We start from the raw sequence: 25,658 nt of genomic DNA on the forward strand, positions 1-25,658 counted from the left end.
ACAAAGCTCACCGCGCAGCAAGAAGAGGACATATTCGATAAGTGCATTGCTCTTGCAGAATCTCTGACTGGGAAACGGCCACTCGGATATCGGGCGCCTCTGTATCGGCTGCGTCAGGAAACGATCACTCTGTTGGAGGAGAAGGGATTTCTCTATGATTCCTCTCTCAGTGGGCATGATTCTCAGTTGTACAGACTCGACAAAGGCCCTTTGCCTGAGCCTGTTGACTATGAGCAGCCCGCACAGACTTGGATGCGTCCATGCGGTGCTCCTCAGCCTTCCAATGTGGTTGAGATTCCTGGAAATTGGTATATGGAAGACATGACGCCTCTGCAATACCTGCCAAATGTAGAAAATTCCCACGGATATGTTCCACCCCAGTCTATCGAGAAGATGTGGCAAGATCGATTCACTTGGCTCTGGGCTAATGGCTCAAATGGCGACGGACCAGGAGATTTTGTGTTCCCATTGATCTTACACCCTGACACCTCAGGTATGGCTCACATCATTGGAACTATTGAGAGTATGATCTTATGGTTGAAAAGCTGGGGCTCCCAGGTGGAGTTTGTGACATACGGGACAGCTGCAAGATATTTCTTTGATTCGACGATACGAGGAAAAGGCTCATAGCTATCCGCTGGCATACTTTTAAAAGAATTCCAACCTTGAACTGAGGATTCATGTGCAACATCCCAGCCTCCGCACAAGGTTGGAAGGGGAGCATCGGGTGCACGGATGAAGCACCGCAGAGCAGCGTTGCATCTGTCTGACTTGTGCGCAGATACGCCATGACTAGGTACCCCAGCAGCATGAATTGTCACACGGAACGGAAGACTGGACTAGTCCGACAGTTATGAACTCTAAGATATGACCATGAACTCAAAAAGTGCGAGGTTCCGCTATCGTGAGCGAATTCTTTCCCGAGGCCCTCGAAACATCGAAAAGATCTAGTGTCGACCGGGTCTGATCGAGCATCATACAGCGAGAAGATCAATAGCCAAAATGAAAGCACATAGCTTTGCGGACAGGCTTCGAGCAGTTTTACTAGAGACTCGACATATCGAAATAGACGACGACTGGATGCCCATAGGTAAAAGTTTCCCAATCAGACTCCGGCGTATTGGTCAGAGCTAAGGTGTCAGCAGAAGGAGAGCAAAACCCGCTCGTTACTTTGTCTGCCTTGGCAACAAGACTTCATCAAAGAGGCATAACCAAGGAGTCCGGAGCCATCTCGGATGTCGTTCGCATCGCTACTTCATCCCCAGATTACGGGGGTATGGGGTTATCTTGTGAAGCTAGGGTGTCAGCGATGGACAGCGATGAGCTAGTCCTGTTGGCATCGGCATGTAAGATCATCCTTTATGCGGGCAGGAAAATCACAAACGTCACCCAAGGGTTGGGCTTTCTCGAATCTGCTGATCGCTGAGGCCGTGTATTCTCCAGGGCTCGAATCGCTCAATTCTGCAGAAAGATGCGGCGGACCAATCGTCCCCTTGATCAATCGACCTGCCGGCCGTCAGCCTATGAATGTCACAGAGAAGATTTTCGCTTTACACGATGTTGATCGACGGGGATGGGTTCGAACTGGAGATATGATCAGAGTCTCAGTTGACTGGGTCATGGCGAGCGAGGCTACTTGGCACGTAAGTTTGGCGATCTGGAAAGACTCGGAGATGCATACAGTAACAGTCAATAGGGTATGCTTCAAGCATACAACAAGCTGGGTGACCCTGGGATTTTCTCCAACTCCAAGTTTTGGCTGGCCGGTGATCATGTTGTCGATCCCAGAATTATGGACACCCCGTTGGTGCAGAAACTCGTCGGTGAGATGGATTACGCACGAAAACGATTCAAGATGACAGAATTCCAAGGTCACAACTACACAATCATGCATACTGAGTTCTATCGCGAGCGTGCGCAACCTGGACAGATAATCATCGGCTCTGACTCCCATACCTGCAGCGCCGGTGCGGATGGGTGCCTTGCTATTGGACTTGGTGCCACAGAGGTTACGATGGCCCTCGTCACGGGAGAGATCTGGTTCAAAGTTCCAGAAGTAGTTGAAATCCACCTTGTCGGCAGTCCAAAACGCGGAGTAGGAGGCAAAGACATCATTCTCTACATCCTCCAGCAGCTCAAGCGGAACACCGTGGCTGCTGACAGAGTCGTGGAGTACACTGGCCCTGGATGTCGATGGCTGAGTCCCGATGCTCGCTTCGCCATCGCGAACATGACTACGGTAAACCAAATATCTCTGCTTTTCAGATTGTAAATACTCACCAGACCATAGGAGTTTGGTGGCATTACCGGTATCTTCCTCGATGAGGTGACCAAACAGTTCATAGATCGCAGGAAGACGGCTCGCCACAAGACGGCATCGTACTACTTCAAAGCAGACAAAGATTGCTCATACGCAGAGTCACACGTCATCGACATATCTCGAGCGCAGCCTCTTGTTGCCCGTTACCCTTGCCCTGATGATGTTGTGCCTATAGCCGACGTAGCTGGCACCCAGCTCGATGGCGTTTTCATAGGAGCCTGCACGACTGCGGAAGAGGATCTCATCATGGGAGCTCTTGTACTTGAGGCCGGTCTGAATGCTGGCAAAACTCCTATTGCGCGCGGAAGTCGACGGGTTGTCCCTGGCAGCCGTCCTATCGCAGACTATCTGCGCCAGACGGGACTTGCAAATATATACGAGCGCGCAGGCTTCACCATTGGGGTTCCTGGATGCAGCTATTGCGTGGGAATGGGCGCTGATATGGCGCAACCAGGAGAGATCTGGCTGAGCAGCCAGAATCGCAACTTTGAAAATCGCATGGGCAAAGGTTGGTGGTTACCTTTCATGTGGACGAATCCAACTGACAACAATGAAAGGAGCGATTGGAAGTTTGGCTTCAGCAGCGACAGTTGCAGCATCTTCATTTGATATGACTGTCACGTCTCCCCAAGAGCTCATTGATCAAATTTCCACTGAAAGGTGGAATGCTATCAAGGGGAAAGGTTCCCTTCCTGACGAAGATCTCGTCCAACCACAATGGGTAGAACCACCAGGCAACGACTCACTTGAACAGAGCAAATACGGCAACGATCAAGTGATAGAACCCTCTTCAGTGAATGTGGAGGATACAGAAGACAAGTCAACTTCAGGTATCATAAAAAGCAAGATCTTCAGAATAGGAGACTTCGTAGACACTGATGCGGTAAGGACATAGAGGGCGAACTTCAACCTCTTGATTTATGCCTCAGCTGACCACCCTCATCGGTGTTAGCTCGCCCCAGCTCAATATCTTCTCACATCCCAAAACAACGAAGAACTAGGGGCTCATTGTCTTGAGTTTACACATCCAGACTTTCGGCAGAAGGTCAAAGACGGATACCAAGTGGTGGTCGCCGGCAAGGCATTCGGGTGCGGGTCGAGTCGTCAGGAGTCTGTTCAATCGCTTCTGGGTAAGTTTCTATTCGCGCATCATTCACGCATCTCAGAGAAACTTCAATATGTGTTGGAGACGGCTTCGAACGTAAGGGAGTTACTAATGAACACATAGGTGCTGGAATCAAGTGCGTTATAGCACAAAGCTTCGCGTTCATCTACAGCAGGAATCAACCATCACTTGGCCTTTGGGGGTTCGTCGTTGATGATCCAAAGTTCTACGAGAAAGCCACGATGGGAGCTGGTATCGAGATTGATTTAGATCGTAATACCCTGGCCGTCGACGGCGAGACCTTCCAATTCCAGCTTTCTGAGCTCGAGAAGAAGCTCACCAAGATGGGCGGGATGACAAATGGCTTCAACAAGTTTGGAAAGCGAATTTATGACGTATTGACTGGCAAAGGTACTACGAAGCCTCCTGTTGCCCAGGAATTGAAACCGACACCTGCGCAAGATGTGTTGGCATGGTAAATTGGCAACGAAGGTCACATCATAGGACCTGATTGAGAATAGCTGTGCATACCTAGTCATACGTTCTGATATAGACTACGTTAAATTTGAGTCATTATCCAGGCCCCTTGACCTGTATCAAAACTAAACGTCAGATTGTATCCAGCTACTTTCCGTGATAGATCTGTTAAGGGTGGGTAGCGCACGCGTGGTCTCATGCAATGAACATGTCCAAATATTCAAAAAGTGAGGAAGTATTCAGGGATTCAAGATTAGATGTATGTCTTGAGAACATAAGTCGTATTGATCTACATCATGTTCGTGATGTGGCATCTGTTTTCTCATACATCCTCAACTTAGGCCAGCCAGTTGCCATTCTCGTCTTCGTATCCCATATCGATGTTGTCCCAGCCCTGCTTGTCGATGCCATCTGAGAATCTTTCCTTCCTGATGATCTTGTGAGCCTCGTTGATCTTGTTCATCTCCTCATCCGTGAGAGTGACCAAGCGGATGTTCTCCTCGATACGAGACTTGTTCGCACTCTTGGGGATGATCGTTGTGCCGCGCTGAACAGCCCATGAGAGCGAGACAACACCAGGAGAGCAGTCGTGCGACTTGGCGATGCTTGTAAAGAGCTCGTGGCTGAGAATCTCATTCTTTGTCGTGCGAGAACCGCCCAAAGTACTTCGCGGGTTAGCAGGCTTCGGAGAAGTAGGCGTGCGGATATCTTATCTTACCTCCAGCCGGTGACGTGAATACCCTTCTCTTGGCAGTAAGGTACCAGCTTCAGGTTGGGGTTGAAAGCGTGCAACTCAACCTGGTTGACAGCAGGCACGATCTTGGCCTCGGCGAGCAGCTCATCCATCACCTTAGGCATGAAGTTGCTGACACCAATGGCTCTGCACTTTTCTCCGACCAATGCCTCCATCTTCTTCCAGGTCTCGACGATCGTCGGGCTCTCATGCTTCTTGAGAGGCTTCTTCTCAGGGGCAGGCGTTGTAGCCCAGGGCCAGTGCATGAGGAAGACGTCGATGTAGTCGAGGCCAAGGGTGTCCAGTGAGATCTTCAGAGCTGCAGCCGGGTCATGGTGCCACTCGCCCCAGAACTTGGTGACGACAATGATCTCAGAACGAGGCACACCGCTATTGCGAATGGCTCTGCCCACGACCTCTTCGACACCATAGATTTGAGCGGTGTCGACCATGCGGTAGCCCACCTTCAAGGCGTGGATGATCGACTCTTCCAAAGCCTTCTCATCATCTGTTCCTTTACTGCCTGGAAGGCGTAAGGAAATTGAATTATGTCAAGAGTCATGGTCACGTACCTTGCCAGGTGCCAAGACCAACTGCCGGGAATTCAATGCCTGCAAACCCTGAGTCAACGCACTCTTCTCCTGAATTCGGAACTGAAAGGCTCACCGTTGTTCAGCTTGAAAGTCTTGGTGCAGATAGGAGGTGCCATGGTTTCTTCTGGAATTGATATGAACACTAAATTTCGTGATAATTGCTTCGTATTCGCTCCTGAGGATGTGTGTCTGGCGATGTCGGAAGGCGGTTCCTGTTTCTTCTGTGCGACGCTTTATTTGCGGGGAAAAAGGCCTGTGGGTGTGAATGACGTCATGTGAGCTAATGGAAACCTTCATATTTCATTGGATTTAACGCAATTGAATTAGCAGCTTTAAAGACATAGCACACCGCTGGAATCGTTCTCGACGGTAGAGCATTTTTCCTCGACCGGAACTGCGCTGAGCACCCGGTGTGCAGCATGACTGCGGGGGTGGGGACTGTAAGCCGGCTCGATCACCTCTGAGCATTTCGATTGAAGGATTCACTTATTTCTCCAGAAGCAAGGTATGTCACTATTGGAATCGGTGACGTTGGCCATGAGGCATCTTTACAATCTCTGACACGCTTCCCACGACAGATCCAGTATTCTTCTTGTGGGTGTCACCTGCCGGCTGTATGAATCTGCAGCGAAAGTCTGAGGTTGAAGCAGGACAGAAGATGCGCAGATTCATAAGTTTTTGAACACGAAATTGAATAAATACATAATAAGAATGAATGAAAACATAGGTACAAGTGAGAATGTTGCGATTAATCATCGAGAAAGGCGTGGATGGAACATGAACAGGGCACCCATCGCTGCCGAACTGGTCTTCACAACTAACGCCTCAGCTGGAAAACAGCTGGGAAGTTACAGTAGCACGTCAGGTACCATAAGGTACCTCCTAGCCATCGTCATCACCCACCACAAGTGTCTTAAGTTTGAGCAGCTCAAGGTTTGACTCCATCCCTACATAAACCCCCAGAGAATAGGGAAAATCCGAAAGCATGTGTCAGCGGACGATATGGAGATGGAATTATTATTGATCACAACGGCTTTCTCCTGTTTGATGACTGAGAGAGCCCGCCATAATAACGCTGCTACATAATTGAGGGTGGTCAGGCTTGCACCACCACGGCGCATGCCCTGTAAGTCCTGAACACCTTGGAACCTGAAAGAAGTAACGAACGAGGGAAGGCAGGTAGATAAACTCAACCTCTTCACGATCAGTTACTATTCTTAGTTAAAGAATCAGATGATCACAAATGAATTGCTCAGTTCAATTTGTATTAGGCTTCCAGCGTGGTGTTAGTCAGGGCGAAGTGCTGCAGCTGCCACTGCACTCCGGGGGCAGAACGCGTCGCTAACAGCGCTGAATCGACAGATATGCCGCCCTGGCAATGGAAGGCGGCAATCGATAGGTTTTCCGACCTCAATTGCATCATTTCTTGTCGCTCCTCAGCCTCAGCTTGCGATTCAAGTTCAAAGAAGTTCATTTGCTTTGGGATATCAACTGGCGAGTTGATGTCTTTAATGAGTAGTCATTCTGTAAACATGGTCACTGGCGCCGATGATCCTTCAAGGCACAGTGCTATTATGTTGTGCGCTGACGCGCGGCTTCCACTGATCGATAGACGCCGAGCATCCAGTGAGAACCTAAAACCTCTCTTCTTCGCATCAAAAGCGATCGAAGTTGTAGTTTTTAAGGATTCATGAATCAGTAGATCATGATTTCTTCCAGACATAAGAACATCCTTTGGTCTTTAGAACCATCCGGCTCCCGAGCCCCGGGCCTCCGAAGTGGGGCCGACCGGTGCCGGCGTCGCCAAGTAAAACAGCCCGTGTTACTTCTCACACGTCGTTGACGTCTTTTCCCCATACCTACAATTGTCATGGAGACATCTTATTATTTGCGGGCCAACGCTCTTACGCAAGCTCTGTTCAGCTACTTGTACGCTCAACTTGAAGGACCAATACTGATATCGTGCTGCAAAGCGTAGTCCACCCCCCAAAGCAGCTTCATGTCGCCTAGCATGGACTCCGCACAAGCAAAACCCTTCTCGGCGACGCTCTTAACCAGTGCCTCCACTCGCTTCTGATACTCGGGCATCCTAACCTCCATCGCAACGCCCATCATTATGACGAGATAGCTCCAAGATTCAAGGCCAAGCAAGGGGATCCTTTGTTCCAGCCTTTCCAAGACGAACAGAGCATGGGCTTCCAAGTTGGGCATGTCGTGCATATTCGGCAGGTCGTTGTCGATGAGTTTCCATGTCGGATCCCAGAAGGTGCGCGTCAGGCCCATGAGAGCAAAATGGTAGAGAGGAGCTCTCATGTAGCCGAAATCGCTTCCGTCGATGTCTTCGTCGTTGTCGTCGCCGCTGCCGCGGAACATCTCCATCACGTCGATGACTCTCGCTGAACTCTCGACGACCTCCTTTCCAGTTTGTAGTAGCCCGAAGCTGGCAAGCGTTTGTCGCAATTCGTCCACTGTTGCTTCGGACATGCTTTGACGGTCCGCAATGACCTGACGTGCTTGCCTCACCCATTTGGTGGCTCTATCATTCGGTGTCGCTTAGTATGTGCTCTAGAACGATCTCTAGCAACAGTCTACATGTTGAATGCTTACCTGTGGTGTAGGCGTGCAAAATTCGCCACGTATCTGCAATAGTGATGAAGGATAGCAGCATTGGTGCGGACATGGCTGGTCGCCGTGTCGATGTCTGCGAAGGGGGACGGGTCGTAGAGCTCGACGTCAACGAGAAAGGTATCTTCAAAAGATATCAAGGCATGATATCCCGCATGAAGTGAGAAATTGATCAATAATCCGCGGTCAAAGTAAAGATGAGGTCTTCGACGTTCCCTTTTGAGCTGCTCTCGTATCTTGTCCGACAGCTTCCTTAGAATGCCTTGATAAAGGAGCCAGGACCGGGCTACCATGGTCTGTCACGCTCCACGTCAGTTTCAAGATACGGCTGCGATCCTTAATGACTATCTCTTACCTCCAAATAGGCGAGTAGTATTCCATATAAGAGGGTGACGTGTTGATCATGACATTCGGACGAGGTGAGAACGTCAAGAAATTCGTTCAGCTTTGGACGATCCGCCGCAACAAGTGCATTGGCAGCCGCCTGTTTTATCGGGAGGTCGACCTTGCGCCCATATTCCAACAGGACCTTTCCGAAAGTTGTGACAATAGCCCGTACTGGAATAGAGGTGTCCAGGTATGTCTTGATGAAAGACTGCGAAAAGACATCGGTGAGAGGAGACGGTGAATCGCCAACAAACGCGAAAAAGGCCGTAGTAATCTCATGCGGCAACGGCTCTAAAGATCCCGGCGTTGAATTCAGATCACCAGGTGTCGTAATCTTTGACGCGACGGTGCCCGGGGACGACTGGCTCATCAACGAAGCAACCGAAGAGGATGATTGCGATCGTTGTCTATCGCGACGACGTCGGCAGTCGCACTACCAATTTCATTAGCAATTTCAACCGTTGGCTGTTAGCCGTCATGAAAACCCACCACTGCCCATACCTGGCGGCAAGACGGACACCGCCGTACCGCGCCCTTCCGCTCATGAGGCCCGCTGGGCTTCTTGACTCGGTACTTTTTCATGACCTTGCAAACACCGTGACTGCCAGCATATCTCTGAGATGTCGACGACGTTGGCTGGCAGATGAGCTCGAGATGTAGTGTGACACAGTCGGCCGGCGGCCGGCGACGTAATCTCACTTGAGGTGCCGAGCGAAAGGAACTCTACTACGAAGTAAGAAATAGGCTTTTCTTTGGTTCCTTGGGGGAAGAATATGTTTCTCGTCTAGGTCGATTGGCAGCTTGAATGACAAGGGTCCTGTTGGTCCTATGGACATTCAGGTCGTCTGCTTGCATGAAGTTGTGCTTACCTTTGAAGCTTCCTGCCTCCCGGGAACGCCCACAGCTGTACTTAGCAGATCACATTTGCGGAAAAGCCGCGAGAAAACTGAAGTCTCATCTGCTTGCTATGTATGCGGGGAAACGGAAAACGCTATGTGGCGGGCGGGCAGTCGAGAGGACGGGAAGTGCGACGAACAACCGAATTTGAGTTTCATCTCATCTGCCACGCAACAGCACACAAGAATCCGTGGAAAGTAGACTCTCAAACGAATAGGAGCCCCCATATTCTCATCTCATTTGAGTTTGGGTAAATTGAATACCGATCCGTGCTATGATGCAGATCCCGGCAAACAGGGAGGATCGTGCGCCTTAGACTTCCTCCTCAACTTCCCGCACCGACTCGCCTACAGGCATGCGCAGCCGATCTGGGCCCTTTGAGCTGGCTCATCACGAGGGATATGGTTCAGCCTCATAGAGAATCATGAACACCTTGTTTGCTTGTAAGAATGCATGTACCAACAGCAACCATCATCGTCAACACAGCCTGGTACCCACGAAGACGGCTTGAGGCGTAAGTCTGGGGTTCAACGAATCTCCGCAGTACTTCCTTGCCTGACGATGAAACCCGACTTGATATCACGCACATTGATCCACACATGCCTGGCCGCATGCAAGGTGCGATCGCTTGTTTGGCCAACATTGGCAGTTCCGCTTTTCCGTAACGCCTTTCAAATAAGCATATTTCCTGCCGTCGAACCTTGCGACCCAGCTGCCAAAAGAACACGGACACGAGTAGGCAGCTATTCGGTAAGGCAATTCCCGGCTGGTCGAACTAGGTAATGTCTGACGGACTTGGGTCTAACCCACGTCCCTGGGAGAGGGTAGCATCCTAGGCATGAATGTTGAATGACTTCAATTACATGTACACGCCAGTGTGGCCAAGGCCACATCAATACTCAAACATCTCTCCCTTCTATCTTCTCCCTTTCCTGCCTCTCCTCCAGTCCATACTCAGTCTCCAACTCCTTCCTCAATTTGACCTCCTTCTCAAAGAAGCTCACCGCGAAAGCCAGCCCCCCAAAAGCCATGCAGATCCAAAAGACCCTCTTCAAAGCCTCCGTGAAAACCTCGATGATCTGATCCCTTACAGGCGACGGGAAACTCTCCACAAAAGTCTTGGTCGCGCTCGCATACGCGTCCCCGCCACTCAAGACCTCTCGCGCGACAGCGTCATCAATACGGCCCGCGTACTTCGACACATACGTGTTGAAAATGGCAGCCGGAATAGCCACGCCCCAGATGTTCCCAAAGCTCCGGATGAAAGACCAGCTCGCCGTCGCGGCAGCCTGGTCCTTCTCCTCCAGCCCGGCCTGAAACGCCGGCAGGAGTGTGTTCATGAGGAACCCGGAGCCCACGGCCGGCACCATCTGTACGAGGACCCACGCCGCCGTGCCGCTGTCCCGGTTCAAGACACTCCAGATGCCAAACCCGGCGGTCATGAGTGCGAATCCGCTGATGTGGAGGGCCTTGTAGCGTCCCCAACGCGCCAGAACGACGGCCGAGATGGCTGCGCCGGGGATAGAAATCAGCGTGACCGGAAGCAGCTGCACACCGGACCGTCCCGGTGTTGAGAGCTTGACGGCCTGGAAGTAGAGCGGGAGGAAGAAAAAGGCCCAGTATAACATCGCGGAGTTGAGGAAGGTCGTGCCGTACACCACCGCTGAAGTACGGTTGCCGAAGAGGCGGAGAGGCATGACTGGTTCGGGGGCGAGACCGGAACGTTCGAATAGACAGAAGCCGATCAGGCCCAGAAGACCGAGAATGAGAGGAAGGAGGACGTGGTAGGAAGACCAGGGATGCACCGATCCTGCCCACGTCAGGGCTATGAGGACGGAAACTGTTGATGCGATGAGGATTGAGTTGCCTATGAAATCGATTCGGCGGATCTTCTCGCGGAAGGTGGACGTTCTGTCCCACTTTACGTGAAGGAAGAGGTATAGAAGAACCATGGAAAGCCCACCAACAGGGAGGTTGATGTAGAACACCTGTTCCGGTTAGTGTTTAGCCGAATAGTAGCGAGGGAAGATTAAAGTCATTACCCATCTCCAAGACGTCGTCTGTACGATGATGCCACCCACTATTGGCCCGATCGCCGTTCCGATGCCGTAGGTAGCAAGAATGATGGCCATGTAATAGCCTCTATCTCTAAGCGGGACGAGATCAGAGATTATGACGTCGATGATCATGTTGATGCCGCCACTTCCAGCTCCCTGGACAGCACGACCAGCTATAAGCATCGCTGGGCTATTTGCCCCTCCGCATACCCCACTGCCAAGGGTGAAGAGTGCCACGATGAAGATTGTGAGGTATCTCCGGCCGAAAAGGTTGGAAAGTTGACCAAAGAGAGGCTGAACAGAGGCGCTAGAAGCTGTGAGCAATGAAGCATGCAGACAGTTTCGGGCGAGGAGTATGAAGAGATTTACCTAGTGAGGAAGAAAGCGTTCGCAACCCAGACGTAGCTGCTTCCAAAATTCAACTTCTCGACGATGGTAGGCAGCGAGGTTACGACCACGGTGTTCTCCAGCGATGCCAGAAGGGAGGTGATGCAGAGTGCGAACAGTATGGCCCAAAATCGGTAATCTTTCTTGTAACTCTTCGCAGACGCAACGGCGACATCGTCGCTTTCGTGGACCTCCTTTGAGATGACATCGAGGTTTGGGCTGTCATCCGTAAGCGCCGCGGTATGTTGTCGAGCATCTTTCCCGATAACTGTGGTTGTTGCGTCTGCAGGAGGCTCCATTTTGGGTGCTAATGTTGAAGGATACTCGTGTCAATGTTGGAGTCCCAGACAAAACTCCCGGCTGTCTTCGCTATCTCGCCGGACAGCCAGGTCGAGAGAGTCAGTATTTAGCATGATCACAACGAGGGGGCTTTCTACACTCCCAATTGATGACCGGAGGCTTTTCTTTGACTAAGCAGCTGACGGTCTTGATGAACAATCGTTCAAAGTAGGATTCGGAGGCTTTGCAGATTATCCTCCGTGTCTTACATGTTACATCCGATTGGGTGGCCCCACTTCATCGGGTCTTTGGCCCGGTTTGTGGGGCCGACTCGGGGTTGATGGAGTGCGAGGAAAACATCTTTTCCGCAGTTCTAACCGCGGGGAAACGTGGAATAGTATGTTGATTCAATAAAAGACGCTGATATATCACCACATGCAGTCCATTGCCACGTATTTCCAATTCTCAGAGATACTCACTATACCCATAGTTTGGATACTGTCCAACATCAACATCAAACCCGTTGTAGGCGTACGACACACCAGGTCCAGAGCTCACGCCAACAAAGCCTCCACCGGAGCCATGGTACTCATTAGTAGGAGCGACCATTCGTCCGCCGCGCACACGGTTGGCAAGCTCCGTCAGCTCTTTCAGCACAACACTGGCTGCGATCACCTTGAAACTCTGTAACGGCTTTTCATCGACGTCCTCGCTGCGCGTCAAACCAACCATCAGGCAGGCATATGACATCTCAAGAGCCTCCTTGTTGGGCGCAAGAATCCGAGCGATAGGGTCGTCCCCATGAGCAGATATCTGACTGGCCGCACCGAAGACGGCAGATCCAGACTCCTGTTCCGGATTCCGGACTTTGCGCCGCATTTGCGCCACGAGCCACTCTGAGAGGCGATCAAATTCCGCTTTGAGTTTCTTCGAGTTGTCCTTCTGACGTCGAGTCTGCGCGCCAGTTTTGTTGAAGATGGAACCGCAGAAGACCTCGACTTCTGTCAATGGTTTCATATAGTTGTCCGCGAAGTGTGTACGAGCGTTGGCAACGGTGTCTTCATATCTAGTACCAAGTCAGCAGGAAAATGATGCCGTTGAGACAATAAAACTTACACATCTCGGAGCCTTGTTGCATCAGCTCGCCGTGTCTGCCAGGATATCCTTCCGTAACTGTAGTCGTAAATCTTCCGTTGCATGAGACCAACAAATTGCTCCCACATCGAGGGGCCGGATCTGGATACAACTCGGTTGATGTCTTCGTCCCAAATCTGTTTCTCATCCACATTACGGTAGAGAGTCCCAAGAACCTTTTCTGACTTGTAGTATTGGTGCGGAGGTAGCATATCCTCGTCATCCTCGGCAGTGGTATCATCCTTGCCGACGAAGTCAATCACATTGCGGTCGTACAAATGGGCGGGTGGGGCGGGTGCGAGACTAAGTTGCTTCTGTCAGTATCGATGGCAAAGCTTGGGGGGACTGCAAGATGGGTCATACAAATCAGGACGGAATCTTGGGGCCTTTGGGATATCTCGGGGGTTGACGGGAATGCCAGTTTTGGAGAAGTCTACGGCAGTCGAGTGTAGTCCAGCGAGCGTTAGGCAGTCTTGCCCGACAGTTCCTTTTTCATCTTGGTCTGATACGACGAGATGTCTTGTTGCGATCAATCCTAGACAGTCTGACTTCATAAAGTCAACAAACCAGTTGGCCATGTCTTCTCTCTGTACCGTCCTGCCAAGTGCTTGCGGTGTTACTCGAGGATAGTCAGCGGCATTGTAAGTGATTCTGGGAATAGCTTCTCTGTCCCAGATAATATTGTAAAGGTCGCCGTCGAGGTCTCCGCCACTCAGCTGGCTGGGTAGGTCGCGTTTGCCGTGTTGACTGAAAGCTATACAGTTCCTGAGATTCCTCAATGGGTGTCCCGGTGGCGGTGTTCGCATTTTCACTAGTTGAATATCGCCGGGGTGAAGGGCCGGCGACCGTGTTACAAGGACTGGGCCGTCTTTGAGGGAGTTGTCAATCATGACCCTGCCGGGACGGCGGTAGGTGTCGTAGGCAATATAGACCTCGCCCTCCCTCAAGAAGCCGGTCTCGTCCATGATGCCGAAGAGAGTGACGCCTTTCGGAACCGGAATCCTTGCCTTGTGTTTGAGGAGCCTCAATTCTTGAAGAACGATGGACTCGACCATAGTGCGGAGAAAGTTGTCCCGCCTGTAGTCGATGCCATATCGATCCAAGCTTTTGACGAATGTCGGCAGAAAGCAGTTCAACCCAATGCCCTGCATATGTAGGAAAGTCCCAGTGTTGTAGGCATCGGCCGTAACAGCACGCAGTCGGTCAAGCTCTGTCTTTTGCAGCCGAAGGAAAAAGCTGCTTCGTACGCCCAAGTCCTCCATGATCTTGATCATTTGCCGGTTGAGCACTAGCTTGAGCGGTTTCGAGGCGGCATCGCAAATTTCGAGAGTTGTCTTGTCTTGGCTTGGGAACTTTTCCATCGATTCTGCCCGGATGCACATGACACGTCCCGGTAGCCTTGAGTCTAATGACAGCATGCCTTTCACGCCTCCGCAACGGATTTGAAGACAAGTAGGGATGAGGGAGCCTCGCGGTAAACGGGGCCAAATGAGCTCCAGCGCTTCCTGCGAGATGGTTCCCACCCCATCGCTGAACACGCGCTCCATGTCGCCATCGAACGATTTGATGTCCGGAATGTCCCACGATCCGATCCCGCTGTCAGTGAGTGAGATGAAAGAGGGTGTCTCGGAGAAGGCCTGCCCGATTCTGGCTGCGCATTTAGCCGGAATCTGAATGTGTTCGAAATCGCCGAGGGACTTGATGATGTTCTGGTACAGCTGCATTTTACCGCTATCGTCGACAAAGGGAGCCGAGAACCAGGTGGCGTGGGAGCGGAGGGAGGAGTGGGAGAATCCCAAGAACTGATAAACGCGACCTGCAACCGCAATTCCTCCGTTCAGTACAGCTCGATAGCGCTCGAATACCTTTTCGTACGACACTCTGGGGTTAAACCATAAGTCTGTGCCATCTTCGTCGCAAAACTGAACTCTCATGAAGTAGTCTGCGTGGTTCGGATGTTTGCGAAGAATTCGGTTGAGCGGCTCCATCTCTGGCCCATGAAGGGTTACTCTGGTTGGGGTTACCACCGCCTTGAAAACCCAGGTGTGGTGATTGAAGGCATCAAGGCCAAATAAGGTACTCCTGTAATCACCCTCGGTTTGAATTCGTTGCTCAGTCTCAAGTAAAAAGGACAGGATCTCGGCCGGATCCAGCATCCGCGGGTCTGTATCGGTCACCGCAAAGGGCAAGCTCTCTGTCGGCCCATCCCGCAGGATTTGGATAGCCTGATCAGAAATCGGGTCGGGCCTTCTATGAGCTTTCGCATCTTTGAACAAGACTTCGATTTTGACGACCAAGTCGTGAGCGACCTTGGGATGAAGAAAGTTATTCCACACCAAAGACTGCAGAAGAAACAAGATGCGAAAGGGCAAAACCCTGTCCGTTCCCAGTTGGGTCAGATGTTTGTAGAATCTGTCCCAGCAGATTTGATAGTCGAGGCTCCAAAGGGCTGGTCGCGGGTCGTAGGCGATTTGGAAGTGAGTGATTTCGAACAACCGTCTGTTTTCCAGAGCAATCATCTTGCGGTCGAAGTCGGCGTCGATGACACTGAGCTGGTACACCAGACACTTGCCGGCATAACCGGCAACCGACTTGTCGCCAGGTATACCAGGACAGCGCACGTATTGCTTGTACGGAGGAGGAGCCGGTGCTGACAGCGATAGTCGAGACAGCTGGTCGTCCAAATCCTGACCCGACAGATGATAGAATCTCGGGGGTTCAGCAAGCACCAGGGTGAAGGTGCAGGGAGATGAAGAATGAATCATCTCAATGATGGACGAGTAAGGGATTTCGACCTTGACGTCGTTGGTGAATCTCAAAATGAGCATGAACCTGCCAAATTTGGCTTCGGCTCCGACATCTAAGCGGAATTGCTCAACAAAAGTCAAGGCTTGAGCCTCGTTTCGAAAAGAGTTGTGACCACAGGCGAGATGCCTTGCCGGGAAGACAATAGCTTCGTCGACGATGGGCGCTTGTTTGACCTGCTCCTCGAGGCGATGGCGGATACTTTTGATCATGAAGGGGTCTGGTGCTTTATTGGCTCTTGCGACGAAGACGGGAACGCCCATCAGATGAAGATTTGCCTTTTCCTTTGGGCCTTTTTTGTTTCTGGTCGGGAAGTGGCGACTGTCTTGGGGTTGGTGAGGATGCGTATTTGTTGAGCCCGGCAAGGGCTGCTTCCCATGGCGCCGTAGAAAGGCAGCGCCATCTCTCTCGTACAAGAAGGTTATCCAACCGACATTCTTATTGGATCTGGTAGAGCAAGTCCAAGCAGTCAAGCCCAGGGCGTTCATGTGCGGTCTCAATTGTTTCTCCAGCGTACGATCCGTCAGCTGCTGGGGAACGTTGGACAGGAAGACCTCCATGATGGCGAGCTACAGGATATGTCTTTCGACTGGCGAAGATGGGCCTAGACAACAACAGGCTTGCTATGGCCGGGAAACATTTCTCGGTTGAAGAAGTCGTGCAGTGGTCGGACGAGAGCAAGCTGAGGCGACTTGAAGGGAAAAGAGGAGTAGCCAAGGAAAGGGAAGAATCAGGCCAGCAAAGTTGCCTATGACCGACGATGCGCTGTAACCAACGGCCAACGCAGGTGAGGCTTGTTATTATGTGAGTTGAGAAGCAACAGCGCGTGACATTAGATGACAACATCAATGAATCGATCAGTCAGGAAGGCAATAAGAGACTTGGCCAGGCTTAATGAGCAAGTTGTCAGTCTTTGTGTGTTTGTAGATGATAGCATTCCCGACTTGATGAAAAGACTTATCATACCTGTGAGAATGGCATCTGAGGGTGGGGATGGTGATCAAGCGTCTGGATGGAAGTACTTGAACAGAGGCCTTCCTCGAGGATGCGAAAGGAGCGGTGAAGCGGGGTTTGGCAAACAGGTAGGCAGCCCGGGGCAGTTGAATATAACGACCGAAATTGAAGCAAACAATAACCTTGTTGGTCGGGTCCAGTGTCTGCAATGCAAGGCAGCCCGGAAGGCTGAGCCACCTCGAGCGCGGGTGCAGGTGGTGTCCACGGGTGGCAGTTGGCGGCCTGACGTGGGGGAGGGGAGCTTCACGACCTAGACGCGACGGGAGCTCTGAGGAATGGAATGGTTGGTCTTCGATTAGCGAGGAAAGTGCCCATGTCGAAGTCGACGTCGTCCCTGCCGATTGGGATTTTGCTAGGGAGCCTGAAATGGACTAGGTACGGCACCGTGGGGTTCAAGGCGGGGCCAGGGCTAGCTCTGACCCACTGGTGGGAGGTATGTGATTGGCCAATCATGCAACGGCCTCCTACAGCAGCGTGTCGATCTGATTGGCGAAAATAACTTGGGTGGATCTTGACGCCTGAGGTGTGGTACCCCGCGTCGGCGACGCGAATTGAAGATGAGGCAGGAACCGAACCTCGAGGTCGTGATGCACCTGCCACGACGGCTCAGGATGGAATCACTCTCTTGTCTGAGTAAGCGCGTGCCTCATGTATCAATATTAGGTAAGGCAAAGGATCAAAGGAGTCTGCAACGTTTGGCGCAGGAGCGATCAGCCCAATAGAACTTACTTCTCAACCACCTTCGTACTTTACCTCAGTCAACTCGATCCATGGCCTGAGTTTCTTTTGTTAGAAAAACACAAGACATCACCAAATACCCAATACCTAGGTAGGTAGCCGAATCAAACTGGTCTTATTTCTCATGTGACCGATTTTCAACGAGAACTCTCGCATAGAACTCGACGTGAGCGACATCGCTTCGCCCACCACTACCAGGAAGAATCATCAATCGAGACGGCAGACCCCAAACGCTCTGGCTGAACACTTTTCCGCCGCTCTCCGATTATTTATCTCGACGACGCCGAAGCACCATGTCCCTCCTCCGCCAAAGCTCCGCGAGGAACGACACCCGCAGTGACAGCTCAATCAACTTGTTGATCTCTCCCCACATCTACGCCGAAAGTTGACCAAGTCAAGCTACCTTACCTTATCGTTAGGTGCTGTTTGACTCGCACGAGAGTGCAGTGCCACCATCCCGAAGCTGCCGACCCTCCCCCAATTCGACCCCGCGTTCGTCATCTGCCCCGCCCTGCCGGCAACAACACCACCGAAGTCGCGCTGAAGACTTTTGAGCATAATCTTTTGACGACTTTTTCTCTTCTCCCCCGAAGACGACTTGTGATCGCCGAGAAAACCTCAATTGAAGCCCAACATCTACTCCCAAGACACCGAGAAACGATGGCGACCCCTGGCATGCTCTACGTTACTATGCAGCCGAAGCCAGATCTGGCTCTCGAGCAGTTCCACGAGTGGTACAATAACGAGCACGGCCCGACTCGCTTGCGTCTCCCCCAAATCTTCACCAACGGCCTGCGATACCGCGCCAACGACGGTAAGGAGCCGACCTTCCTCGCCAGCTACGACGTCACCTCCATGTCTCATTTGGAGACGCCAACCTACACAACCCTCCGAGCAAACCGATCTTCGCGCGAGGCCGAAACCATCGGCCAGGTCGATGTCACGAGATACTTCTTTGACTTGGTCATTGAGCGTCACGCACCCTCATTTCGCCCAATTGAGCAGCTCTCTGATAAAGAGGCCGAGGGGCTCGAGTTGGTGGCCATTGAGACCACCCTCAACGACGAGACCGCAGAGGCGGACTTCAAGAAGTGGTACGAGGAGGAGCACATCGACATGTTGTCCAAGGTGCTCGGCTGGCTGAGGACGAGAGTCTTCAAGATCTCCAGTCTCGGAGACGGTGCTGGCGCCAAGTCCACCTTCTTCGTCCTCCACGATTATGCGCGAGAGAACGGTCTGGGAGGCCCTGAGCACAAGGCCTCTACCGCTACACCACGCGCTGCCGGCATCGCCAAGCACGTCAAGGCCATGAATCGCCGTACCTACTCTCTCTTCTACGTCTTTGGCCCCGCACCCCGCGACCTGCACAACCTGGCCAAGTTGCCTGCCTCTACCGCTAGCTGGACGTCGCCCGATGGCAAGACCAAGACGACGCCAGGTGAGAATGAGGCCATCAGCTCTTACATCACAGCAGAGGACAGCCTCTCTATTCCCTACAGGCTCGAGGGCAACCCGTCCCCCGAAGCACCAACTGTGGCCTTCTGCAACTCCTTGTTGACGTCGCTGCACATGTGGGATCCCGTTGTCGATATCTTGAAGCAGAAGCGCCCGGATCTCCGCATTCTACGATACGACACCCGTGGTAGACACTCAATCCCCAGCCCGCCTGTCCCGGCCACGCTCGACTTGTTGGCTTCTGATCTGCGCACCGTCCTAGACGCTCTGCGTATCCCTAAGCTGCATGCCCTCATCGGTGTGTCGATGGGAGGTGCCACCACCACAAACTTTGCTCTGAAGTATTCCGATCGGCTGGAAAAGTTCATCGCCTGTGACTTCAATGCCACTTCGAGCGCTGCCAACACCCAGGCGTGGAAGGATCGCATCGCGGTCGCGCAGGAAGACGACGGGGCCGGTATTGCCAAGCTGGCGCAGCAAACGGTAGGTCGTTGGTTCCACCCGGCGACAATGGAGAAGGAAGACGTCGTCAAGTCGATGACGCAGATGGTGGCTGCCAACGACGTGACCGGTTTCGAGTACAGCTGCCAGGCTCTGTGGGACTACGATCTGAAGCCGGCGTTGGGCTCGTGCAGAGTGCCCGGCTTGTTGGTCGTCGGAGACGGTGACGGCAAAGGCGCCCTCGTGAAGGCGATGGACGGATTCAAGGGCCTGGTCGGAGAGAAGGGCGTCGAGTTGAAGATTGTCCCAAACGCCGGCCATCTCCCAATGTGGGAATCCCCTGCGGCATTCTGGGAAGCTATCCAAGATTTTGTCTAGAAAATTTCAGTCGGCGTGTCGCCGAGCGCGTCCTCAGACTACCACCAATTGAGTGTTGTCACAATGAGCGTCGGTCCTTGACGGAACGTCAGGAGGAGAGAAACGTGATGCGATTCATCTGCCGTGATACACCGGCTTCCCAGCCGAGCAAAGACGTTCGCTGGAGGTTCTAGGCCATGCTCATTGCCGCCTTGATGACTTCTAGGGCATGCTCGTTGCCGCCGCCGTCACATTAAACGTCAGCAAGTGGGATGGTCTCTGCAGAGTGCAACCGCCAGCATCGCTGCTGGGGAAGTCTTGACGACAGTAGAAGTTTATCCAAAACAAGAGCTAACCTAGAATGGTTGAGGTTTGGGTCGCGATTCGTGGAGCTGGGGAAGTCTAGCGACGACAGCCCTGGCAAATGCATTCCCTCCAAGGATTTCGCGCCGAAGCAATGTGGTTCATGCTGCAGGAGTCTCAGGAGGCGGGCTTGAGAATCACGGGAAGAGGGGGAAGCCCGAAGGGTCAGGCTGTCAGCGCCTGAGGCGGCGGCTGGGTGATGAATGCGAATGATTCAATGAGGTGCTGACTGTTGTCAGACGGTAGGTGACGGGTATGCAGGGACGTTTCATCGAGAGTGCCCTCGGACGAGGCGTTCGGCACAATGAGATGAAAGCACAATTGGCAAAGTCTGGGCGCATGAAAAAGAACCGGTCTGGCGGCTGTCGAACCGTTGCGTTCATCTCGACTATGAGATCGTCGCAGGGAGGCGCCCCAAACGAGATCACGTCGATGCTGGGTCCCGTGGAAAGGAGAAGAAGAAGAAAAATCAGTTCCTTCGTAAGGAAAACGTGGGTGATAAAGGTGTGGAGCAATAATCCAGGGGTTAATGGCGCCAGGAACCACACCTTAATCCTGATCGCGGGTTTCCCCCGGCGGATTCTCTTCCCTTTTGGGGTTTATTTCGCTGGCCGCAATCAAGAAGAAGTGAATGGCTTCTAAATTCAACGCCGGCGCCATCGATAATTGCACGGTATGATATGAAGGCGAGGGCGCTAACGACAGAATGATGAGAATACGGGGATATGCATATTCGCATACTTCCTCGGTCTCTGGCTACCGAATCCGATCAATCACGCACTGGCCGGCGGCTCTGAGTGGAGCACGAACCACACCCGACGCACATCTTCTTATGATCTACCTTGCCTTATTAAGGGCGCCGGGAGGGTCTGTTTCATGGCCGACGCTACGTCTGAGATTCCGGTATGTCCTGTGCTCTGCCGTAAACGGCAAGTCTGCAAGTCATGAACCAGAGGCATCATTCGACTGACTCTACGAATACGCAGTAAGGTATCAATCAGCAACTCTTTCAAGCCTCGCTAATGGCCAGCCCATGCCCTGCGAGGCCAGGGCGGTCTGCGACTTTGGCTGTCGACCATCATACGGGATCCCCCTGCCTATTGCCAGGCACCGTTTCTGGGCAAAAGTCATGCTGGTCAATGTCTTCTTTCAAGTCCAGCCGAGCCAACGACTCCATCGTGGCCGTCACCTTCCCTGTGCCGCATCATCCCGGCCAACGATCCCGGCTGAAGCCCCTGGGCCAGATCATTGATCCTCGACCTTCCCCTTGCCATGACGGCTGAGCAACCGGAATCGACGACGACGACGACGCTGCCACGATCCACGGCCCACGCTGGCAGCTGGAGCTGGGCGCCACGCCGCAGCGCAGTGGATCAATCCATCTCATCTTTCCAAGACCGGCCGCTCTTCCAAATCGGAGCACATCCGACGACGGCGATGGCCCCCCGGCCTCGACCGGGTGCCACCCCCCAAAATTCCACCACTCCGGTTTGCATATTGGTGTTTCGGTCATATGAAGTTTCTTCCACTCCACCTGCTTCTCCTCCAGGGTGAGGGCGGCTCAGCTATCGGTGTCTGCGCGAGTCTATCTTGGCAGACGGTAGACGGCAGATAGGACGTGGAAAGGGGTGCCCTTCTCTATTCCTCTCTATGCTGGCCGGTGGGATAAATACAGCGACGACGCCCTCACATTTCCGTCTTTCTTTCTTGTTCAGCATCCAACATTGCAAGGTCGCACACTCTTTGGTTCTTACCACCTTCATTCTTTTCCATCATCCAACCGTCAGTTCTTCACTGTGTGAAGCTGGGACATTCTTTTGCCAACTCTTACATCCACGAACAAGCTCATTCATTCACTTTCAACCAAACCTCCTTTTAGGAATCAACCTTCCTTCATCCACCATGCCTTCCGTCAAGAACACCATCGCCCTTGTTGGCGCTTTCGCCACCTCTGTCCTCGCCCACGGCACCGTCACCAACTTCACCTTCGCTGGCGTCGCGGAGCCAGGCTACAAGCTTGATTACTACTACCTCAAGAAGAACGGCGGCACTCCCCCGAGCATCCCCGCCTGGTCCGCCGAGAACCTCGACAACGGCTTCATTGCCCCCGATGCTTACGGCACCGTCGACATCAACTGCCACAAGAACGCTGCTCCCGGTGCCACTTCCGCCAAGATCGCTGCTGGCGGTAAGGTTGACTTCCTCTGGTCTGCCTGGCCCGAGTCTCACATCGGCCCCGTCCTGACCTACGCCGCCAAGTGCGACGGCGAGTGCACCTCGGCCGACCCCGCCACCCTCAAGTGGGTCAAGATCCAGGAGGACGGCTACGACGCGGACAAGAAGCAGTGGGCTGCTGCTAAGCTCATCGCGGACGGCAACAAGTGGACCGCCACCATCCCCTCCGACTTGATCGCTGGCAACTACGTCCTCCGCCACGAGATCATTGCTCTGCACGGTGCTGGCTCTGAGAACGGTGCCCAGAACTACCCCCAGTGCGTCAACGTCGAGATCACCGGCTCCGGCACCGCCAACCCCGAGGGAACCCTCGGCACTGCCCTGTACAAGTCCACCGACGCCGGTATCCTCTTCAACCCCTACGCCGCCACCATTGACTACACGACTCCCGGCCCTGCTCTGTTCGGCTCTGGCTCTGGCTCCGGCTCCGGCTCTGGTGCCACCCCCGCCACTCCCTCCAACGGCACTTCTTCCGCTGCCCCTACCGCCTCTGCCTCCGCTGCTGCTGAGGACGCCGGCTGCTCCAAGAAGCTCCGCCGTCACGCCCGTGACCTCTTCCACGCCCGCCACTAAGCGGCGAATCGCACTTGCGAGTCGATGGAAAAAGAAGGAAAACCACCCCCTTATGAATGAGCACTTGTTCGTTTCTCAACCATGTAAATAGATTTATACCCGGTGTATATATCGCTGCAAGCACCCACACCTTTTTTAGCCGACCTCATAACGTCCAGCGCACCTTTTTTCGCTGCTGGGCGTTTTCAAGCTTTTGCAATGTATCAACTGTTCATACCAAATCTTGTGTCTCTTCGCGCCTGTGACTGTGAGCAATTTGTGTTTAAAGGTAGCTTTTCGGGAGCCCAGAGTCTCAGAAAGTGCGAGTAAGCAACCAACTTGTTGAATGACTCGTCTTATCGGGAAGACGGTCCGGTTCAGCGGGAGTACGGCGGCCAGTTCGTGACATGGGTACCTGACTTCATCCCCGTCCGCGTCGGCGACACATATCGCAAATGCCGTTTGGGAAACAAACTGTCTGAGGCGAAGGCCTAAAGCAAGAAACAAACTTTCCACGGGAGGAATGCGCCCTAGCCGGCTGATATATACTTGATCGAGGGGAGAGGAGGTGGAGACATTTTGAGCACATTTGAGGTCTTATGAGCAGGCCACACGGAAGTGACTGCCGCGGAATGGACTTGCCGTGTGCGCCACTGTGTTTGCGTGGAAGACTCGTAATGAAGAATGCCGCGCAGCCGGCCACCCCAGGTCGTGAGTGATTGATTGACATGATGAGATGCGCGGTAAGATATGGGGGCTTGCAGGCATGTTCGACTATTATTTGCAGTTTTAAGAAACCCGAATCATCAACACATCCAACATAGCTGCTGGACGAATGATGGCAACTCTCCGGCAACGTATCCAGTCTGCATCTATACCGAAGCATCGGCGGTGGACATTATCTCTAATGAATAGGAACATATAGTCATCAGAAGCAATGTGGAAAGGTCTCTAGTTCTAGAGTTGTACCCTCCCGAAACGCTGCAGGATGCCGGAATAACCCATCGCGGTCCACCAACTTTCAAGAAGCAGCAGATGCCTTTCTAAGACACCTCAACATCGAATCGGCATCCCTCTTGAGCTTCTCTGATCTCAACACAGGTTCACCTGATACAGTCGACTTGAGCTGATCGCGCAGTAATTCTGATTGTTTCTCGGACAGTAGTGCTCCTGGAGACGACGCAGGGATGGTCGACGTCGTGGGTGTCCCCAGACCGAGCAGGCGATCTGCCTTGTCGAAGAGACTGGTGATGATTTGGGCGAACATCAGCCCCTGCAAGTGACCGTCTGCGATCCACATGGCGCCGAATTTGAGGCCCTCTATCGGTGTGAGAGGGACGTCGAACACGGACTCGAGCCTTGTGAGGATGTGACGGGAGATATGTTCGAAGAGAGTGATGATCTGGACGTAGCAACTCGTAATGGTGAGCGCAAGAGGCGCGTCTACGACACCTGTCATCGCCGACTCAGGACAATGCACGGCAGCTGCTAAAGAGCTGTTGTCTTGTAAGTTGGAGCTGTCGAGCGTGGCTGGTGTTCCGTCCTCGCTGTCCCAAGGCAAGCGAGGAAGGTCATGATGACTTTGCAGCGCGGGAAAAGCGGCTGACGTAGTGACGGTTTTCTCCAGGGATGAAAGGGTGTGGACAAAGTCTTGAAATAGGATGAGTCCCAGCTCAACGACGGTGACACTAGCAACACTCAATACCGAGCTTGGGTAAATGAAAGAGCATAGGTCCAAGCTCTCTCGGTGGGCGTTGATCCTGGAGATGTGGGAGTGGAGGTCGAGGTTGATTTTGGATATCTTGGCCATCGCTTCGTGCTGGGCGGTGGGATTCACTGTTCGCACTGGCCTGACCTCGAAACCCAATGTCTCGGTGCATTCACCGACGGCCTCGGGTTCCAGCGCTGTTTCATCCCAGACAAAATCGCAAAAGAAAGAGTCAACATCGACCTCGGCATCCGTCTCATCCACGCCGACTCCAACAGTCGGCTCGAGGAGTGCCAATTCCCCGGGTAGCATGCCTTCTTCAAGCGGGACCTCGCTGGGGGTGATGGCAGCACCGCCGTCCCAACGTCCGGTCGGCGACCTCTCCAAGGAGTCGTCCTCAATCCGGTGTTCGTTTGGAGAGTCGTAGGTTCTCTTCTGGACTTCAGCTCGTGACGGGCGGCCAATTCGCCGCTGCTGGCCGCTGACGCAGGGAAACCCCAGCCTGGAGCATCGCGAACAGCGCGAGTCGCGATCGGAGTCTTGGCGAGAGCACCGCAGTTTCTGTCTTCGGCATCGTTCGCACGCTGACCGCTTTTGATTGGGATGGGTGACAAACGTCATGTTTTTTTCGTTATCTTGATTGTTTGTTTCCTCGTTGTCCTCAACAACGGCGCGCGCAGTTGGGGCGCAAGAAAGAAATGAATACAACCGTAAGCAGAAGAATTCGGAGGCTTTCCCCGGGGGGCGTTCGGAGGCTTTCTGTCCTCTGTTTGTGGTAAGACGGAGATCGCTCCACTTCGGCTCCGTCTCGGCTCCGGACCCCGCTTCACCGGACCGTGGACTCCGCGGGGGGAGTCTCGTTCGGCGCAGTCCGTACGGCAGTTTGTGCCGCATACTTCAGGTTCTACGACACGGGCAGCAATACCAAGTCCAACTCGAAAACACGGCTTGTCGCACTACACCAAAGGTTATCGTACCCGACGTCGACAGACTTTC

At 53.0% G+C, this 25,658-nt stretch overlaps 7 protein-coding genes across 7 annotated transcripts; 3 read left to right on the forward strand and 4 right to left on the reverse strand.

Annotated features, from left to right (window-relative positions):
* Positions 1–1,523: 1,523 nt before the first annotated feature.
* CkaCkLH20_07988 (aconitase family protein) lies at positions 1,524–3,904 on the forward strand (the record flags this gene model as incomplete). The annotated part of the gene is made up of 6 exons (XM_038890703.1): positions 1,524–1,643; positions 1,697–2,239; positions 2,291–2,828; positions 2,878–3,203; positions 3,273–3,450; positions 3,549–3,904. The coding sequence occupies 6 exons, from the start codon at positions 1,524–1,526 to the stop codon at positions 3,902–3,904; spliced, it is 2,061 nt and encodes a 686-aa protein (XP_038743886.1).
* Positions 3,905–4,239: 335 nt separating this feature from the next.
* On the reverse strand, positions 4,240–5,344 carry CkaCkLH20_07989 (putative aldo/keto reductase; the record flags this gene model as incomplete). The annotated part of the gene is made up of 4 exons (XM_038890704.1): positions 4,240–4,567; positions 4,621–5,158; positions 5,208–5,246; positions 5,302–5,344. The coding sequence occupies 4 exons, from the start codon at positions 5,342–5,344 to the stop codon at positions 4,240–4,242; spliced, it is 948 nt and encodes a 315-aa protein (XP_038743887.1).
* Positions 5,345–7,163: 1,819 nt separating this feature from the next.
* CkaCkLH20_07990 (uncharacterized protein) lies at positions 7,164–11,880 on the reverse strand (the record flags this gene model as incomplete). The annotated part of the gene is made up of 8 exons (XM_038890705.1): positions 7,164–7,764; positions 7,836–8,149; positions 8,209–8,673; positions 8,769–8,841; positions 10,092–11,125; positions 11,180–11,350; positions 11,405–11,501; positions 11,564–11,880. 8 exons carry the CDS (start codon positions 11,878–11,880, stop codon positions 7,164–7,166), a joined length of 3,072 nt encoding a protein of 1,023 aa, XP_038743888.1.
* A 445-nt stretch (positions 11,881–12,325) lies between these two features.
* Positions 12,326–16,359, reverse strand: CkaCkLH20_07991 (RNA-dependent RNA polymerase; the record flags this gene model as incomplete). Its single annotated transcript, XM_038890706.1, has 3 exons — positions 12,326–12,926; positions 12,977–13,297; positions 13,358–16,359. 3 exons carry the CDS (start codon positions 16,357–16,359, stop codon positions 12,326–12,328), a joined length of 3,924 nt encoding a protein of 1,307 aa, XP_038743889.1.
* Positions 16,360–18,211: 1,852 nt separating this feature from the next.
* On the forward strand, positions 18,212–19,825 carry CkaCkLH20_07992 (uncharacterized protein; the record flags this gene model as incomplete). The annotated part of the gene is made up of 1 exon (XM_038890707.1): positions 18,212–19,825. The coding sequence occupies one exon, from the start codon at positions 18,212–18,214 to the stop codon at positions 19,823–19,825; it is 1,614 nt and encodes a 537-aa protein (XP_038743890.1).
* A 2,244-nt stretch (positions 19,826–22,069) lies between these two features.
* CkaCkLH20_07993 (glycosyl hydrolase family 61) lies at positions 22,070–22,975 on the forward strand (the record flags this gene model as incomplete). The annotated part of the gene is made up of 1 exon (XM_038890708.1): positions 22,070–22,975. The coding sequence occupies one exon, from the start codon at positions 22,070–22,072 to the stop codon at positions 22,973–22,975; it is 906 nt and encodes a 301-aa protein (XP_038743891.1).
* Positions 22,976–23,975: 1,000 nt separating this feature from the next.
* Positions 23,976–25,283, reverse strand: CkaCkLH20_07994 (uncharacterized protein; the record flags this gene model as incomplete). The annotated part of the gene is made up of 1 exon (XM_038890709.1): positions 23,976–25,283. One exon carries the CDS (start codon positions 25,281–25,283, stop codon positions 23,976–23,978), a length of 1,308 nt encoding a protein of 435 aa, XP_038743892.1.
* Positions 25,284–25,658: the final 375 nt, after the last annotated feature.

This window comes from Colletotrichum karsti (genome assembly GCF_011947395.1).
Source record: "Colletotrichum karsti strain CkLH20 chromosome Unknown Scaffold26, whole genome shotgun sequence".
NCBI classification, from domain to species: Eukaryota; Fungi; Ascomycota; class Sordariomycetes; order Glomerellales; family Glomerellaceae; genus Colletotrichum; species Colletotrichum karsti.